Source organism: Trachypithecus francoisi, unplaced genomic scaffold (genome assembly GCF_009764315.1).
Source record: "Trachypithecus francoisi isolate TF-2019V2 unplaced genomic scaffold, Tfra_2.0 Lachesis_group12, whole genome shotgun sequence".
In the NCBI taxonomy this organism is placed as follows: Eukaryota; Metazoa; Chordata; class Mammalia; order Primates; family Cercopithecidae; genus Trachypithecus; species Trachypithecus francoisi.
In genome coordinates, this window is record NW_022681457.1 from 107645583 (window position 1) to 107665734 (window position 20152).

General features: G+C 48.7%; 1 protein-coding gene and 1 pseudogene across 4 annotated transcripts in view; both read right to left on the minus strand.

The window, feature by feature from the left end:
• The window catches only part of PADI4 (peptidyl arginine deiminase 4), a 49445-nt gene extending 41785 nt beyond the window's left edge, over window positions 1-7660 (minus strand). Inside the window, exon 1 of one of the 3 annotated variants that reach the window (XR_004441072.1) lies at window positions 7519-7624. Coding sequence is in view for 2 of the 3 variants with exons in the window: in XM_033228116.1 (XP_033084007.1) it covers window positions 7519-7610 (92 nt within the window). In the remaining variant the exon portion in view is untranslated. Of the gene's footprint in view, window positions 1-7518 lie in introns of all 3 variants that reach the window. The other 2 variants (XM_033228116.1, XM_033228115.1) reach the window with 2 other exon arrangements.
• An 8606-nt stretch (window positions 7661-16266) lies between these two features.
• On the minus strand, window positions 16267-18106 carry LOC117093578 (annotated as a pseudogene). Its single transcript, XR_004441174.1, has 2 exons — window positions 16717-18106; window positions 16267-16405 (listed from the first exon to the last, which is right to left on the minus strand). The product of XR_004441174.1 is annotated as a protein FAM8A1-like (transcript).
• Between the last annotated feature and the right edge of the window lie 2046 nt (window positions 18107-20152).

Genomic DNA, 20152 nt, shown 5'->3' on the forward strand with positions numbered 1-20152 from the left:
TCACCCAGGCTGGAGTGCAGTGGTCAGATCTCAGCTCACTGCAAGTTCCGCCTCCCGGGTTCACGCCATTCTCCTGCCTCAGCCTCCCGAGTAGCTGGGACTACAGGCACCCGCCACCTCGCCCAGCTAGTTTTTTGTATTTTTTAGTAGAGACGGGGTTTCACCGTGTTAGCCAGGATGGTCTCGATCTCCTGACCTTGTGATCCGTCCGTCTTGGCCTCCCAAAGTGCTGGGATTACAGGCTTGAGCCACCGCGCCCGGCCATGTTTTTTGTTTGTTTTGGTTTTTCAGAGAGGGGTTCTTGCTGGAGTACAGAGGCACAATCATAGCTCACGGCAGACTTGAACTCCTGGGCTCAAGTAATCCTCCTGCCTCAGCCTCCTTAGTAGCTGGGACTACAGGCACACACTACCACATCTGGCTAATTTAAAAAATTTTTATAGAGATGAGAGTCTCAGTATGTTGCCCAGGCTGGTCTCGAACTCCTGGCCTCAAGTGATCCTCCTGCCTTAGCCTCCCAAAGTGCTGACATTACAGGCGTAAGTCACAGTGCCCAGCGGCAATCTGTTTTAACACACTCTCCAGATGCTTTTGATACACACTCAAGTGTGAGAACCACTGCCAAAGAAGATGCTAATACAAGTTTGTTGAATTACCCTGATTTCTGAGTGGAATCTGAGGGAACCATGCCATGATGCACAGGATAGAATAAATAAAGCATTATGATGGCCAGGCACGGTGGCTCATGCCTATAATCCCAGCACTTTGGGAGGCCGAGGAGGGTGGATTACCTGAGGTCAGGAGTTAGAGACCAGCCTGGCCAACATGGTGAAACCCTGTCTCTACTAAAATTACAAAAAAATTAGCCAGGTGTGGTCGCGGGTGTCTGTAATCCCAGCTACTCAGGAGGCTGAGGCAGGAGAATCGCTTGAACCTGGGAGGTGGAGATTGCAGTGAGCCAAGGTCTCAACATAGAACTCCAGCCTAGGTGACAAGAGCGAGACTCCGTCTCAAAAAAAAGCATTATGTCTGTGGCATGCATTGTTATTGCTACTTTCTTATGCAGAAAAGCCATACACAGAGCCAGGCATGGTGGCTCATGCCTGTAACCCTAGCACTTTGGGAAGCTGAGGCAGGTGGATTGCTTGAGTCCAGAAGTTTGAGACCAGCCTGGGCAACATGGCTAAACCCTGTCTCTACAGGCATCTCCATGACAACTCTGTGACACAGGTACTATTGGAGTTCCCCTTCTACGAATGAAGAAGAAACTGAGGCTGGAGAGAATGCATATGCTGGTATTTGTTGAGAGCTACTGTGAGCCTGGCGTTCTACACCCATTGTCTCATTAGCTGAACATTCACAGCAGCACTATGAGGTCCTGCTACTGTGAGGCAGGCATCCCTCTTCCCATTTTACAGATGAGCACACTGAGGCTCTGCCCCAGTCATGCAGTCCCACAGCTTCTGCTGAATGCCCGGCTGAAATGCAGCCACAGGCAGAAGCTGGGGGCAGGGCCGGGGAGACAGGGAGTGGGTGTTACTGGCTGGGGATGTTATTTTATTTATTTATTTATTTATTTTTGAGACAGAGTCTTGCTCTGTCACCCAGGCTGGAGTGCAGTGGGCAGTTCCCAGGCAGGAGATGCCCCCGTGGCACTGGTGCCTTTCTGCTCAGGTGCCTCCATTTATGATACACCTACCTGGCCAAACCAAAAGTTAACCAAGGCTCTTGTTTCTCTGCCAAAGCCCAGAGGCTCATTCTCTTGGTTCTGTGTACTGTTGTTTTTCTTCATTCTCTGAAAGCCTCAGTGATAAGCCAGGACTTCCAACTGCCTGGGCACTGTGGTCAGAGGATGGGGACAGGAGAGGGACATGCCGTGTGTCTGGCCCACCAAGAAAATGAATAAGGGGCTCAAAAGACAATGGAGACCGAGGGGCGCACAGCAGGTGGACTGAGGGTCTAGGTCCGCCTCAGCCCCCTCTGTCCCACGTGACTTCCTCAAGAGGGGAACAAACAGGTGGGTCTGGCACAAATGGTGGGTCTGGCACCTTTATAACCACTCTGTCTGCTAGATGGGGAAACTGAGGCTCAGAGAGGTAAGGGCCAGCTGGGAACTGAGCCACTGGGATTTGACTCTAAGATCTGTGTGCTTCCTCTGGCTGTGTTCCAGATGTTCTCAGCTCCTAAACAAGGAACTTTCATAACCATCTGGGGTTCACACCAGGTGTGTGCATGCCGTCATGCATGTGACCCATGTGTGTTATCGTAAGACCATCCAGAGCTGAATCTTCTTGTAACTTCCAATACCCTCCGTACAGCCAGCACTGGGAGCTTGAGCCCCAGACAGCGACATCATTCCTCCAACTCCAGCATCTGCCATCTCCTGACCAACCACCCCCATGAGGGTGGCACTCAGTGTCTGCCACCCTCACACACAGAGACTCATGCAGTCCTCACTGCTGTCAAAGGAAAATAAATCTCAGGACCCCAAACTCACTAAGCCAAAGGGAAAAGTCAAGCTGGGAAGTGGATCATGCAAACCTGCCTCCCATTTTATTTTTCTTTCTTTCTTTCTTTTTCTTTTCCTTTTTTTTTTTTTTTTTTTGAGACAGGGTCTCGCGCTGTCACCAGGCTGGAGTGCAGTGGCATTGTCTCAGCTCACTGCAGCCTCCGCCTCCAGGGTTCAAGGAATTCCTGTGCCTCAGCCTCCCGAGTAGCTAGGATTACAGGCACACTCCACCACGCCTGGCTATATTTTTAGTAGAGATGGGGTTTCACCATGTTGCCCAGGCTGGTCTCGAACTCCTGACCTCAAGTGATCCGCCCACTTGGGCTTTCCAAAGTGCTGGGATTACAGGCATGAGCCAACACACTCGGCCCCATTTTCTTTCTTACTTTTTATTTTTATTTATTTATTTATTATTTTGAGACAGAGTCTCGCTCTGTCGCCCAGGCTGGAGTGCAGTGGCGAGATTTCTGTTCACTGCAACCTCCACCTCCCTGGTTGAAGCGATTCTCCTGCCTCACCCTCCCGAGTAGCTGGGACTACAGGCACATGCCACTACACCCAGCTAATTTTTGTATTTTTAGTAGAAACAGGGTTTCACCATGTTGGCCAGGATGGTCTCAATCTGCTGACCTTGTGATCCGCTGACCTCAGCCTCCCAAAGTGTTGGGATTACAGGTGTGAGCCACTGCGCCCAGTCCCATTTTGTTGCTAAATGAGATAGCTACAAAGATTTAAAAAAAAAAAAAAAAAAGGCTACATACCTCCCTTACAATTTGCCCACAAAGAAATTCCTTGTGAGCCTGAGATCTTTCCCCTGAACCAGTTCTGTTGAATTACCCTCACAATGTCGGTGAATAGCTTATCTTCACAGGCATGGAACAAAGGACAGAAATCAAAGTCATACCTCTGCTCACCTGCAACAAATGCATATTTGATTTCTTCCTTTGCTGTGCTTATCTTATGTGACAATATAGATTCACTGAGCCCAAGGCATAAGTGACTAGTCCTCTCCCCGCCTCACACGGAGAACGTATTCAGTGAAATCCGATGAAAGACTCAAAAGAACGCAACCACTTGCCTCTTATCTACCCATCTTTTTTCTCTTTCTTCCTTTTTCCCCCAATACCCACTCTTTGTTTTTTGTTTTTTTTTTGAGACGGAGTTTCGCTCTTGTTGCCCAGGTTGGAGTACAATGGCGCGATCTCAGCTCACTGTAACCTCTGCCTCCCGGGTTCAAGTGATTCTCTCGCCTCAGCCTCCCAAGTGGCTGGGATTACAGGGGCCCGCCACCACGCCCGGCTATTTTTTGTATTTTTAGTAGAGATGCGGTTTCACCATGTTGTCCAGGTTGGTCTCAAACTCTTGACCTCAGGTGATCCGCCCTCCTCGGCCTCCCAAAGTACTGGGATTACAGGCATGAGCTACCACACCCGGCCCAATACCCACTCTTTTCCCTTTAAATATTGAAGTCCTCAGACCCATTTAGGAAAAAGCACAGACCACAGATTTTTTCTGTTTCTGTATTCTTTTCCAACCTTGGAAAAAACCTCTGAAAAGGATTGACATGTACCTTAGTCATTTTCTTTGATTTGCATTGGAAAGGGGACCCTCTGCCAGACACTTGGTGTACATTATATAATTTAATCTTTGCCATAACCCAGCAAGGGGTGTTCATTTTCCCATTTTGCAGATGGGTAAACCGAGGCTCAGAGCTACAAACAGACTTGCCCAGGCTCCCCACTGTCATATCAAGTGGTCTCCTATTCAGAAGGAGACCCTGGGAGGAAGAAGAGAGACCATGGATGGCAGCTTCTGAATGCCCACTGCCCTTTGCAGTTGGCACCTCCTGGACCCCCACTCCTTCTAGGCCTTTACCAAATCCTTTGGAAGCTGAATAAGCTCTGCCCACAGGGAGCAGTGCCCAGGGGGGTCCACTCCACAGCATTTGGAGGCAGGGTGTGCTGGGAAGCAGGGTGGGTTTAGGGTCAGACAGTCCTGGCTTTGCCACCTTTAACTTTTTTTTTTTTTTTTTTGAGACAGAGTCTCACTCTGTTGCCCTTGCTGGAGTGCAGTGGTGCAATCTTCCCTCACTGCAACCTCCACCTCCCAGGTTCAAGCACTCTTATGCCTCAGTCTCCTAAGTAGCTGGGATTACAGGCATGTGCCACTACTCCCATCTAATTTTTTTTTTTTTTTTTGAGACAGAGTCTCTGTCGCCCAGGCTGGAGTTCAGTGGCATGATCTCAGCTCACTGCAGCCTCTGCCTCCTGGGTTCAAGCGATTCTCCTGTCTCAGCCTCCCAAGTAGCTGGGACTACAGCTGCGCACCACCATGCCCGGCTAATTTCTGTAATTTTAGGCGAGACAGGGTTTCCCCATGTTGGCCAGGATAGTCTTGATCTCCTGACCTTGTGATCCGCCCTCCTCTGCCTCCGAAAGTGCTGGGATTGCAGGCGTGAGCCACTGTGCCTGGCCATCATAATGCTTTATTTATTCTGTCCTGTGCCTCATGGCATGGTTCCTAATTTTTTTGTATTTTTAGTAGAGACGGGGTTTCCCCATGTTGGCCAGGCTGGTCTCGAAATTCTGGCCTCAAGTGATCTGCCCACCTTGGCCTCTCAAAGTGCTGTGATTACAGGCACGCGCCACCGCACCCGGCTTGCCACCTTTAATTTATGTGACCCGCAAGTAGGTGTTTGTGCCTCTTGCTTTTGAGACAGAGTCTCACTCTGTCGCCCAGGCTGGAGTGCAGTAGCCGAATCTTGGCTCACTGCAACCTCTGCCTCCCGGGTTCCTGACTTTGGGGACAGAAAGAAGGGCTTGAGCAAAGGTATGGAGGTATGCATATGTGGGTGGAGGTGAGGGGGGAGTGGCCGTCCCACCTATGTGGTTCAGGAAGAGGCTGATGGCTGCTCAGGAGATGGGAGGGAGGCACTGTCTGGGGCTATGTTAGGAACAGATAAGAAGCGACAGGAAGGGCTGGACTGGGGACCCACGGGGAGAGAGGAGGGTCCTAGAGTCATGCTGCCTGGGTTGAGTCCTGTCTCCCCTGCTTACTAGCTGTGTGGCTTGAGGTGGGTTACTTGACTTCTTGGAGCCTCCGTTTCCTCTTCTATAAAATGGGAATAACAATATTAACTGCCTCCCAAGGCCGTTGAATGAGTTGAATGTAGGAAGTGTGATGTAAAGATTAGCCATTGTTATGTGAGATGTTCAGGGGGATAGAGTGACAGGACTCAATGTGTGGCTGAAGGAGGAGAAAAGAAGGATTTTGAGGTACCTGTGAACTCCAGAGTCCCCATCATTTCTGGGAGAAATGAGCAGTGCCTTCCTCTCTGCCCAACCCTGACCAGCTGTCCACGCACCTCTCCAGGGCCAGAGGAAGCACCTGTGATCTTGATCACTACTCCTGGACGCTGGGTAGAGGGTTAGCCTGCGCATGCTGGGAGAGGCCCTCTCATTTCCTCCACACTCATCCTCAGAGGAGTTGCGGTTGCCTCAAACGATGTCAGGAGATTTTCTTTTTCCTTTTCTCCCCAACTTCTTGGTCTCCTGCCTCCCCCATGTGGCCCTGGGAGACCATCTGACATTTACTGCTGTTATGTGGCAGCTGGGGCTCAGGCAGCAAGTGACGCTTTCAGAGAAATGTCCCTGACACTCCTCTGGGCACCATTCTAGGGCCACCGATGCCCAGCCTGGGATGGGGAAGCCGGGGCAACCACTCCTATTCCTGACAACAGCAATTGTTGCAGGATAATTCAGGAATCAGAGAGACCGAGGGGTTGAGGAGGATTTATTATTTAGGTGCACTAGCTAAGTCGGATTCACATTTAAAAAGACCGAGCCCTGAACAAAGAGTTAAGTTATATTTTAAGCATTTCACAGGGTGGGGGGAGATCTGTGCAGGGGGAAAGAAATAAAGACAGTTATTTAATTGAGACATGCATTATATTAGTTTTTACTTTTTAAGGAAAAACATGTTTTATGGCTTGAGTATATCTGTCTAGTGGCCTTGCAGCTGCACAGCTAGAGAAACGGGTCTTCACGATGCCTGGGAAAGGAGGAGCAACAAGGCTCACTAGCCACACACACACAAAAAAACCAGGCAGTTAATTTTCAAGGGACTCCAGCTCTTTTTTTTTTTTTTTTCAGGGAAAATTGTTTTTTGTTTGTTTGTTTGTTTGTTTTAACACAGAGCTGAGTTTCTGCTTACACATTTTAAAATTTCTTTTAATTCCTGTTCTACAATAACAACAATGACCCTGCACACTCCCTGAGAGCGTTCCTCCACTCTCTCGTTTAACCCAGACCCAGCCACAGGGCATATGGCAAACAGCGTTTGTTAAATGAGTGAATAAAAACTACCAGGGATGGGCCCACCACTGTGCTAAGTACTCAACCAACATTTGCACATTTTTTCACATTGAATTCCTATAACCAGCCCATGATGTGAGTATTATCCCCATTTCACAGATGAGGACACTGAAGCTCAGTTGCCCAAGGCCTCTCAGCTAGCCAGCAGCAGGTCCAGGCTTCCTACCTCAGTCTCTGCCACGCCAAAGAGCTCTGTTTCACCATCCCCACCCACACTATTACACACCCACGGAGACGCTTAGCTAAGAGATGTACTGTGCTGTGAACCAGGAGGCCCAGGGGCTAAACTTACTTCCAGGGCACACTTGCTGTGTGACCTTGAGCAAATCACAGACCCTCTGTAAGTTTCTGTTGCCTCGATGAAGACAGGAAGATGGCTGGCCTAGTTTGCCCCACAATAATTTATCTGTGGTGTGGTCCTGGGGAATTTGCACTTGTACATGGCAAAAAACCCACAGCCATGAGACTGGCACTGCCCACGGCTGCTGGGATCTTCTCTCTCCAGCTGCTCCCCTGGCAGTGGCTGCAGAGGCTGGAGCCTGGAGCCTGGCCCAAACACATGCTCTGTGTCAGTAGAACTGGCTCATCCAGCATCTCCTGACCTGCCCCCCCAACCCCAGAAGGTGCCCCTCTCACCTGCAGACGTCAAGCTGAGTCAAGGTGCCCAGCACACACACGGCATGTGTGGGCTGCTCTGGGGTCACACGGATCAATGTCCCCTGGGCCATTGCCTGCTTAGCTCGTCCCTCTGGCTGTAGGAAGCCCCTGGGCTGGTTCCTTTATACCACCCAGCAGAGGCCATGAGTCAGCACCTGCGGTCTGTGGCCCAGAGGCTCAACCCCTCCCCACTCAGGTCAGGGGTGTGGGCTCTCAAAATCTCCTCTGCGCTGGGGCTGCCCCTTGGACCTCTAGGTGGGTGTCCATGCTGGTCCCAGTGGCAGGGTGGCTCTGTCAGTTTCCTGAGAAGGATGGATGGCTCAGAAAGCGTGGGGTGGAGAGTGGGGCTGAGGGGTTGGGTCCCAGTCCTACGTGCCCATAGCCCCATCCCTGCCTGGAGGCCCTGAACACCTTGATCTATCCAGTCTCACCTATGTCAAACAGGGGCATCAGAAAGGAGAAGGTGGGAAAAGCAGGGAGATTTTAGGTAAGCGATCATAGGCCAGGCTAAACGTTCAAAGACCAACCAGGCTTGGGACAAGTCTCTCCACCTGGGCCACCCACATGACAGCTCACATTCTTGGTATTTTCTCTACGCCAGGCATGTTTTCCTGCACCACATGGAATAGCTCATTAAGACAAACTTGTGAACTAGGTAGTACCATTATCCCCTTATTTCACCCTCATAGTAGCCCCCTGAGGTTGGTGCCATTATTGTACCCATTTTACAGAGGAGAAAACGGAGGTTCCACGGCTCGAGAATGGTAGGGCCAGAATTGGAAACAAAGGTGTCCAGTTCCAGAGTGTGACATTCATTAGCTGCCTGTCTGTATGACACGTGCTTTCTAGACTGTATCACAGCTACATCTCGCTACAAGACAAGATATAGATGGGCTTATTATTACAATCCATTTTACAGAAGGAAAATTGAGGCTCAGAGAGTAAAAGTGACTAGCTCTTGCCCAAAGTACCAGAGCTAGCATGCAGTAGAGCTGGGAGGAGATGAGCTTCCTGGGGTGGAAGTTGACGTTCTCTGCATGCTCCAGGATACCTGCCTCTTGCCAGGGCCTCTGGCTGTCAGACCAGACAGTGCAGCTGTGGGCCACGCCTGCCAGGGGGACGCCCATGCGGCCACAGAGCTATGGTTGCACCTGGGCCGTTGGTACCAGGCGCTACCTTTAATAAGGCAATTGGCGGGTGGCAGATGGGTCCCAACAAGGAACACTCAGAGGATGCATGCATGGGGGTCTGGCGTGAACATAGAGCGTTCGGCAGGTTGGATATTTTGTGTTCATTTCTGTTTGCTTGCTTTGGCTTTGAAGCAAAGAATTTGCCTCATTAATTCAGAGCCAGGCTGTGGAATCAAGCAGGCTTTAGTTCAAATCCTGCCCCATGTCAACATCCCCGTGGAGTGGGTCCTATCAGGATGCCCGTGTGTAGATGGGCCACAAAGACTTAGAGAGATTGAGTGAGACCCCCAAGGTCTCACAAGCCCCACAGTGGGGATCTGAGTTCAGACCACCTTCTCTAGGCTCAAAGCTTATCTTCTGTACCAGCAGATGATGACGTGGCCAGGTCTGACGTTCTGACGCATTACGTGACTGCCTGCACACAGTAAGTCTTAATACACCCGATTTCTCTGGCTGACCGCGTGATTAGAACTAGTTTGAGTTTCTACTGGAAAGTGGCAGGAGGGAGCTGTCCATTGTTAGAGTTGGGAGGGTCCTTAGAGAACACCCAATCCAGTCCTTGTTCTGCAGAAGGGGAGACTGAGGCACAGAAAGGGGTGGGACCTGCCCACGGTCATGCAGCACATCAGTGAGAGGGCTGGCCTCTACCCCAAGTCTTAGGTCTCCTGAGGTTGTTTTCTTCTGTTTCTTGTTTGCTTTCTTATTTTCTTCAGCAGTTTGGGGTTTAAATTTGCTGTGAATGAGCCACAGAGGACAAGCCCCAAAGCAGTTTTGTTAATTCAACAAATACTTATTGAGTGCCTGCTGATGGCCAGACACTGTTCCAGGCAATGTGGATATGCTGTGAACAAAACGGACAAAAATCCTGCCTTCATAGAGCCTTTTGTTTGTTTTTGTTGGGAGAGAGACAGCCAGTAAGCAATAAATGCAGTAAGTGAATTCTATCGTGGGGTAGAAAAACGAAAAATGACAGGATAAGGGCCACTAGGAAAACAGGGCAAGGGGCTAATTGCAATTTCAAGTAGGGTGGCCAGAGAAGGTGACATTTGAGCCAAGACTTGAGTGCCAATGTGGAAAACTGGAGGGAGAATGTTCCAGGTCAAGAGAATAGCCAGTGTAGTCGGTGCAAAGGCCCTGAGGCAGGGACATGCCTGGCGGGTTCAAGAAAGAGTAAAGAGGCCAGTGTGGCTGAAATGCAGTGAGGGAAGGGGAGAGCAGCCCGGGGCGGGGGTGTGATCATAAGGGCCTTTCAGGCATCCTAAGAACTTTGGCCTCTGCTCCAAGTAACGTGGGGAGCCTGGAGTCATTTTGAGCAGAGGAGGAGGACCGCTAACCGACTTGCTTGAACGTGATCACTCTGGCTGTGATGTAAGAACAGACTGTAGGGGATTCGCGAAGAGGCCAGGAGACCTGTGAAGTGGCCACTGCAGACAGGCCGGTGACAGACGGTGGGGTTCAGGCCAGGGTGGTTGCAGTGGAGGAGGGGAGGATGGGTCAGGTTCTGGACATTTTGTGATGCGATGCAGCCAACAGGAGTTGCAGATGGACTGGATGAGGGGTGTTAAGAAAGAAAGAGGGATGGAGGCCGCAGCGCAGTTTGGAGCCTGAGGCTCTGGAGGGATGGGGCTGCTCGCAGCTGGGCAGGGAAGGCTGAGGGAGGGGTAGGGGTGGGCACAGTGGAGATCAGGAGTTTGGTCCTGGCTTTGCCAAGTGTGATTTGGTGTGATGATGCCCTGTAGGACGCTTGAACACATGATTCTGGAGCTTAAGAGACAGGACCAGGCTGGAAAGCATCCAACTGTGAGATGTCAACATCTCCAGCTCCCCTAGGGAATAGGTGTGGATGGGGAAGACAGAAGGCCGAGGGATGAGCCCTGGGGTCCTCCACCGGAGACCCAGGGGAGTGATGAGAGAGAGGAGAAGCAAAAGAGATTACACATTATTTGCAATTACACAGGGAGCAACACAAAACTAGGTTTATAACACACACACATGCATACACACACACACTCACACTCAGGGAAAACGGCTGCACTTTGGAAGCAAAGCCTCTTTGTAGAAACACACTGGGTCACTCACAGCAGAACAAGGACTCTGTGATAGGCAGGGCTGTGGGCAGGAGCTGAGGGCAGTGGAATAAGAGGCCCACAGACATGGGGCTGGTGCATGCCCCACCTGTGCCTGCAGCTCCGGCTGCATCCTGACATGGCTGCTCCCCTACTGATGGACATGGGGGCTGTTTGCAAGTTTTCAGTGTCATAAACCACGTAGCCATGCATCCCTTGTGCCCGTGTCTGTGGTTATTTGCATGGATGTTGTAGATTCATCTTTGCCCCTCTTTAGTTTTTTAGCAGGACGCTTCATTCTTTTTCTAAGATTTGCCACATCTTGTGTTTAAATGCCCGTCTCCCAACTAGCCTGAGAGTAAGGCCAGTGCCTAGACTTGTCACTCAACACTGGTGGCTTAACACCATGGCTGTTTGTGTTCCCAGCACGCAGCCCAGTACTTGACTCAGACAGGATCCTGTGAAGATCCCTGAGAACCTGGCCTGGCTGTTTCTTTTGCCGATGGCATTAACCCTTTCAGAGCCCAAAGGGGACCTTTGGGGTTAGGGAGTGAACTCTCTTGCACATGGTGACTGGCTCAGAACCCAGGCCAGAAACCTGGGAGGAAGAGGCCTCTCTTCCTGTTGAAAGGCAGAATCACCAGCCCAACTCACATAGAGGAAGCAAAGGTGTTCTGGGAGTTGTCCAATACCCTCTAGGCATTTGGGGCCCAGATGGCTGGGGCCACCTGAGCTCCCGTCCCAGAGACTGGCTGGCTAGCCTGCTCCAGGTGATTGCAATGACATCATTTTGGGGAAAAGAATTAGGGTCAGGGACTCTCCCAGTGGCTCTGAGTCTGGGTATAGTGCAGTGTATTTCTTGCAGCAGATGGCCTAGCTCTTTTGCATTATTCATTCATAAGTACAGTTCATTCCCAGCACTCAGCTGTTCATTCAACAAATATTTATCAAATGCCTCCTAAGTGTCCAGCCCTCGCTTAGAAGCTAACTTAGGCTTTAACATAAATGTAGAAGCACACAGGGTGATAACAGACCACCATCTATTAACGCCTGCTATGTGTTTACCTGTCACCAGGTCCTTGGGCTCTTATTATTTCTAATTCTCACCATTAAGTGGGGCAACAGGTACAATCTCATCTCTACAAAAAAGTACCAGGTTCAAGGTCACACGGCCTCTAGGAGGGTTTCAAATTTGGCTTTATCCAACATGCTATGCCCTGGTGTATCCCTGACCTATGCCAGGCCCTGACATGCATCATCATTAATCCTCACAGCAACCTTAACATCTCTCCCCATTGTCCCGATAAGGAAACCGAGTCTCAGAGGAGTTAGGTAACCACTCAGAGTTACACAGAGTGGTGATACTTGCATTTAATTTTGCACAGCCTGACTCCCGAGCCCCTGCATCCTTGTCCACTCTGAGGGCTGCACAGCCATCCCCAGGCCAGGTCATTTGGCTGATGAGTTCTGAAGTCCTTTCCAACACAAAGAACCCTGGTCTCTCGGCTTCTCTGAATTCATGACTTTCAGCTGAACACTGGAGCAAGTCTAGATCATCCAGACTGACTGAAACTAGAAAATCCCTCCTCCTGTGGATCACCTGAAGTCAGGAGTTCGAGACCAGCCTGACCAACATAGTGAAACCCCATCTCTATTAAAAATACAAAAATTAGCTGGGCATGGTGGCGGGCACCTGCAATCCCAGCTACTCAGGAGGCTGAGGCAGGAGAATCACTTGAACCCAGGAGACAGAGGTTGCAGTGAGCTGAGATCGTTCCATTGCACTCCAGCCTGGCCAACAGAGCAAGACTCCATCTCAAAATAAAAAATACAAAATCCCTTCTCCTGCGAAGTGTTCATCCCAGAGCCCCCTGCCTGCTGTGTATATTGCAGGGACAGTCTTTTCTCCTCTCTGTTCACACAGCTCTTCCCTGCCCCCAGCATCTCTCCTCTCTCTCCCTTGCAGAATCCTCCTAGGTTCTGGAAGGATTCATGGGCACACAAGGGCAAAATCATGACTCTTAGCATGTGCCAGGCCCTGCACTGGAGCCCATTCATGTGAACAATACACTGTCAGTCATTGACAAATGAGCAGCACATTAGGGGCATAGACAGGAGATGGAGCCCAAATCTATCTGCATCGAAAGCCTGCAACCTTCCACGCTGCCACCTTTGAGAAAAGGAAGGGGACCAGTCAGATGAAGGCAAATATCTCTGCATTCCCTTTCTGGAACTGGCTCCTACCCAACCCTTGACACCAGGTGCTAACGTGTCTTCTCTGGCACCCAGGATTTCTCCTGAGGACCATGACCATGAGAATGTGAGTGACATGAGAGCATGGCCTTTGCTTTGCTCACTATCTCCCTAGTGCTTAGGACAGGGCCTGGCACAGAGTAGGTAAACAAGAAATACTGTATTTTACTGAATTTATGACACTATTTTAAGATACATTCCTTGCTCCAGCATCATCTGTTGAAAAGACTTTTTCAACATATTGTAATTGAATTGCTTTTGCATCTTTGTCAAAAATTGTACCTGTTGGGCATACATGTGTGGGGCTATTTCCAGGTTCTATATTCAGTTCCATTGATCTATGCCTGTTCCTCCAACAATGACACTATCTTGATTACTGTAGCTGTATGATAAATCTTAAAATTGGGTAGTATATTAGGCTCTTCCTGCCTTGCTGCAAAGAAATACCTGAGACTGGGTAATTTATAAAGGAAAGAAGTTTCATTGGCTCATGGTTCTGCAGGCTTTACAGGAAACACGGTGCTGGTATCTGCTTGGCTTCTAGTGAAGCCTCAGGGAGCTTTCAGTCATGGTGGAAGGTCAATCTAAGAGCAGACACACTTCACATGACGAAAGCAGGAGCAAGAGAGGGAGCCTGGGGAGGTGCCACACACTTTTAAATGACCAGATCTCATGAGAACTCACTCACTATCACAAAGACAGCACTAAGCCACGTGTTGGAGTGATCACACCCAACACCAGGTCGTGGGAGTGATGAAGTCTGGCAGAGTCAAAGGAATGAGAAAAAGCCAGTTTTTTTTTTTTTTTTTTTGAGAGAGTGTCTTGCTCTGTCACCCAGGCTGGAGTGTAGTGGCGCCATCTCCACTCACTACAAGCTCCGCCTCCCGGGTTCTCTCCATTCTCCTGCCTCAGCCTCCTGTGTGGCCGGACTACAGGCGCCTGCCACCATGCCTGGCTAATTTTTTTTGTATTTTTGGTAGAGATGAGGTTTCACCGTGTTAGCCAGGGTAGTCTTGATCTCCTGACCTCATGATCCACCGTCTTGGCCTCCCAAAGTGCTGGGATTACAGGCGTGAGCCACTGCACCCGGCCGAAAAAGACAGTTTTGAGAGAGAAAGTGGGACCAGGGGGCTGTTCCGAGTGTGGAGGCTGTGTAGGCCCCCCAGCTCTGGGAACCCACGACATTTATTGGTGCTCAAATAGGTGGTGAGGATGTGGGGGTTGAAAGGAAACAGTGTATCAAGTCAATGAGAAACATATGGCTGCTTGAGATAATGGGAGTGCTAGAAGCAAGGAGCCAGCAAGTCTAGCAGACAAGCAAGACTTGCCTCAGCTTCTCTCCCAACACAGCTTTTCTCCCAACATGCCCTCCTTCTGTTTTGTAAAAACCACCACAGCTATCATTATTACTAGTATAAGGTGGTCTTTTTTAAATTAATTAAGGCAATTGAAGGCTGTACAGCCCTTAATTGCCGGTTGGTGATCCAGCTTCATTTTTCTTAGCCCTTATTCAAAATGGAGTCGCTCTGGTTTGAATGCTTCCCACGTATCTCCCCTTTCCCTTTTACAAGAGGACCCTTAATCCTAGGGCTTGCAGAAGGTTGAAGGTCTATCTTCTGTAACTTCTTCATGCTGAATAGGGGTGATGATACTCTTGCCTACCTATTAGTGTCCCTTGTATTCAGGGTAGAGAGGCATTCAGTCAGAAGGCATTGGTCCATGAAGCATCTATAGGTAAAACCTTGGCGCTCCAGCAGTTTCTCAGCATGGCTCGTACTGAGGGAACCCGATCTATGGTTGGGATCCATGGCCCCTTCCGGTCTCCTGTTCCATGGTTGTACACATCTTGAGGGCGCCTACATGGTTTATCTCCTGCAAAAACACAAGCATACCCTCACCCCCACGTTAGTAAATCTACCGAAACGAACCAAAAACTTTTGTGGCTGTAGCCAGGAGACATGCCATTGCTGAAGCATTTGTAACTCAGCTTCGGCCTCTTTGGTTAATTACCTCGGGGTTAAACTTATCACAAGAAGCAGGCCCCTTCTAACAGAAGGCACAGAGAAAGCAAATTGAGGCTTAAAAGCAATCCTTAAACCTTCAATTTGCACTGTACAGGTGGGTCTGCTAGATACTGTGGCTCATGATAGATCTTCAGATGTTTGGTGGGCACCCACACAGGCACCTACCTGATTGTCACCTGGAGAGACACAAGCAAATCCTCTTCCCCATAACATTATCTTTCCTGTTTTCCAGCTTTTTGTATGTGTATATCTTGTCCAGCCTTTTTATTTTCCTTTTTCAGCAGCCATTGCTGTACCCAAACCAGTTGGGCAGTTAGCCAAACAAGAGGAACAGGAGCTGGACGCTCAACAATGGCCGCTCCTAAAAATGACACCCCAATCCGGTCCGATCTGTTTGCCCTTGTAATTCTAAAGGTTCTGATTGGCCATTTTTATCTTTTCCTAGTCCTTTACCCGGGCAATGTCCCATATTTCTCATCATTTGTCTACTATTATTACTATATTGATCCATAGGAATAGATATTTCAGCATCCCATTGTTGCAGTTAAGTCTCTATCCCATAAATTGACAGGATTAGATGTAATGATAGGCTGAAATGTCCCTTCCTGACCATCCAGTCCTTGACATAGTAAAATCAAGAAACTCAAAAACTTCTGAGGCAGCGCCTACACCAACAATACCAACGGATGCCTTTTGCTTAAGCCAGTGCCGGGGCCATTGATTTATAGCAATAATAGAGACATCAGCTCCAGTATCTACTAGTCCTTCAAAATCTTTTCCCTGAATAGTTACTGTGCAAATAGGTCTTTTGTCAGACACTTGATTAACCCAATACACAGCTTTTCCTGCTGGATTAGTATTACCAAAGGCTCCTGTTCTTTTCACTGTGCTGCTTCCTAGTTTTATGTAAGGCAACAGCAACAACTGAGCAATTCTTTCTTCGAGGCAGAACACTGGAGTCAAGGAATTAATAACTAATTGAATCTTTCCAGTATAACCAGAGTCAATTATTCCCATATGTACAGTAACATCCTTCAAATTTAGACTAGACCTTCCAAGTAATAGACCCACTGTTCCTGAGGGTAAGGGTCCCCTAACTGCCATGGAGACCTTCTTTGGTGGCTCCCCAGGAAGTATGAACTAAAAGATGAGTTACATAGATGCTTACAAAACACAACTGGACATTTTCCATTATTTTGGGATAAACCAAAATAAATTTTAAAGTTTCATTTGGAGATTTCAAAGCTGAAAATGCTTTCAGCAAATTCTTAGACCTTAAGAAAGTGCTGTAGATCTTAAGTATATATTGTCCATTGTTTATAAAATCACTTGCCTTTTTTTTTTTTTTTTTTTTTGAGACGGAGTCTCGCTCTGTCGCCCAGGCTGGAGTGCAGTGGCGGATCTCAGCTCACTGCAAGCTCCGCCTCCGGGTTCCCACCATTCTCCTGCCTCAGCCTCCCGAGTAGCTGGGACTACAGGCGCCCGCCACCTCGCCTGGCTAGATTTTTCTATTTTTTAGTAGAGACGGGGTTTCACCAAGTTAGCCAGGATGGTCTCAATCTCCTGACCTCGTGATCTGCCCGTCTCGGCCTCCCAAAGTGCTGGGATTACAGGCTTGAGCCACCGTGCTCAGCCATCACTTGCCTTTTTGATCTAAAAATTTGAACACTTGAATTTAATAGGTTTTTCTTCTGGAAAAGTTCTCTGGCATTCAAGTAAAATCAATACTTTCAGAGTAGTGACCTGCATCACGCTGGAGTGACTGCTTTAATTTCTAAATCATCAATTAGTGTAACCCAGGGATACTGATGGCCTTGATACATAATTTAATCTTGTCATTTATAGCATGTGGCAATCAGGCCTTTGTGGGAGCATCATCTGACCCCATTTCTTTTTACCACAATGGTTCCTGCTACAATGTCATAGGCTGTTCGATTATGTTGAAAAAAAAACAGCAGTGTGATGAAAGCAGCAAAAAAAGAAGCAATCAAAAAATTTTTGATCATAGCTCGTATAGTGGACGTTGTAATGCTGACATTTGAGGAAGGAATCACTGAAACCCGACTTAGTGCAATAAGCACTGATGTATCTATCACATGTCACAACTTGAAGCCCCACCAGGAACTTCCCTGGGGTAGCTCCAACTGCTCCCCAAATGCAAATTATCTCATAAAAACAAACCAATAATCTGTATATAAGAGACACAACCATAATTTTCTGCAAGTTTTCCATTGATGTCTTCATCTGTTTTTTCTATTATATAATGCATAGCAAACTTAAGAGATATCCTTTATCCCACTGAGGCGCATAATGCTTAAGACAATGGTTGCTTTTACAAAAAGAGAATAAAGAAATCCACCATCTCTGCCATAAATCTGTGGGTCAAGGATGGAATAACATATTCTCTGCCTGCCTGTTGCCCGGTCTCACTTGGGCTTCGCAAAGGGGCTGCACATCCTACCTTCCTCACTGGAGTGGCTCGGACCTACGCCTGCACCTGAGGAGCCTGGGGTCTCAGGTCGGCAACTGGAGCAGGGGTGCTGATGCCAGCAGCCGTCCCCGGGTCAGACCCCGAGGCCCGAGGGACTGCAGCACCGCCCGAAGGGAAAATCTGGGAGGGCCGTTGGAGGCTGCAATAGGCGGGGAAGGCAGCCAGGCTGCTGCGCCAGGTGAGTTAGCCGCAGCAGGACTGCCACAGCCACTTGTGCACTTGCTGGGAGTACTCGTGGGCGCTCAGCTGCGTGGGTCTCTCCCACGGCGCGGCGGCTTTGGGCCCTTCGCCACCCCGCCTGCTCCTGCAGCCCGGCACTGGAGCTGGAGGCTGCCTCCCTGAGCCTCCCGAGCTCGCGGGGCCGCTCCGACGTGTCAGCAGCAGCGGCTGGAGAGGCCTGCGGCCTTGGGCCAGCCTGGGGGCTGCCGTGGGGCCATGGGATGGCCGCGGCAGAAGGCCCCGCAGCGAAGGGACGGGATCCTGGTCCCCTCTGCCCTCCCCGCGCCCGGGAGGGTGGCCTTGGGCTCCCTCTCCCCCAACCATCGTCACCCCAGCAGCACCCCCCCTCCCCCCCGCGGCACCTGTCACTGCTCCATCTTTATATGCCCTTTTAAAATCTCTTCCAATTCTCACCCATTCATCCAACTCTATAGTCCCCTGTTTCAGGAACCATGGGCAAAACTGCTTTACCATACTAAAAAAGTGATAGCAAACTCTTGAGTACTTTTACTCCCCTACTTCATAACAAATGCTTTAAAAAACTTAAATAAGCAGAATGTCTGCTTTCACTTTGTCTCATTGTTACCCTGGTTCTTCCAAGCGCTCAGCTTTCCCGGGGAGGTTCTTTTAGACGTCCTCGGAGTCCTTTGATAATGTATCCTCTGCTTTCACACACTCGGGCATTCCTCCACCGGGGTCTTTGTCGTCCCATGTTGGGTGCCAGGAACGTTTGGGGTGATCAGACCCAATACCAGGTTGTGGGGGCGATGAAGTCCCCCAGAGTCAGAGTAATGAGAAAAAGACAGTTTGAGAGAGAAAGTGGGACCAGGGGCCATCGCGAGTGTGGAGGCTGCAAGGCCCCGAGCTCTGGGAGCCCATGCTGTTTACTGGTGCTCAAACAAACAAACAGGTGCTGGGATTACAGGTGCAAGCCAGCAATTAGTGTTTCAAAACTATTATTAATAGTAGCAATACTGATTTATTTTTTCCAGCTTTCTTGAGGTATGATTGGCAAATAAAAATTATATACATTTAAAGTGTATGAGGCCGTGCAAGGCGGCTCACACCTGTAATCCCAGCACTTTGGGAAGCTGAGGTGGGTGGATCAACTGAGGTCAGGAGTTTGAGACCAACCTGGCCAACATGGTGAAACCCCATCTCTACTAAAAATACAAAAATTAGCCCGGTGTGGTGGCATGCACTTGTAATCCCAGCTACTCAGGAGGGAGGAGGAAGGAGAATCCCTTGAACCTGGGAGGTGGAGGTTGTAGTGAGCCGAGATCGCACCACTGCACTCCAGCCTGGGAGACAGAGTAAGACTCCACCTCAGAAAAAATGAATAAATAAATAAAGTGTATGTTTTGTTATACACACACATTGTGAAATAATTATTACAATCAAGATGACATATCCATCACCTCACATAGTTACGTGTGTTAGTGTGTGTGTGTGAATACCTGAGATCTAATCTCTTAACAAATTTCAAGTATAAGATACATTATTATTAACCATAGTCACCATGCTATATATTAGCTTTCCAGAATTTTTTCATCTTGTAATGGAAAGTTTTATCTTTTGACTAACATCTCCCATCTTCTCCTACCCCCATCCCCGGTAACCACCATTCTCGTCTCTGTTGCTGAGTTCAACTTTTTAAAGATGCCAGTTATAAGTGAGAATGTGCACACACACACACAAAAAATGTGTTTTTATGTGCCTAGCTTATTTCACCTGGATAATGTCCTTCCAGTTTCATCCATGTTGTCTCAAATGGCAAGGTTTTCTTCTTTTTTCAAAGGCTGAATAATATTCCTCTGGGTGTGTGTGTCGTGTGTGTGTATCACATTTTCTTTATCCAATCATCTGTTGATAGACACTTAGGTTATTTCCATGTCTTGGCTACTTTTTTTTTTTTTTGAGATGGAGTCTCGCACTGTCACCCTGGCTGGAGTGCAATGGTGAGATTTCGACTCACTGCAACCTCCGCTTCCACACCTGGCTAATTTTTGTATTTTTAGTAGAGATGGGGTTTCACTATGTTGGCCAGGATGGTCTTGAACTCCTAACCTCAAGTGATCTGCCCGCCCAGACCTCCCGAAGTGCTGGGATTACAGGCATGAACCACCACACTTGACCTTCCCTCTTCTTCCATACTTTAAAAACTTAAAAGATGCAGTCAAAGCAAATCATGCCTAATCTAATCAATTTCCATAAGTAATGATTACTACAACCACCATCACTTAGACCACTTCTACTTTCTTGTTTAGCTCTTTGTCATTTCATGGATGATTTTCTTTTGTAGTCATATTTTTTCACTTAACATAAAAGGTATTTGTCACACTACCATAAAGACCTCAGAGGTTTCATATA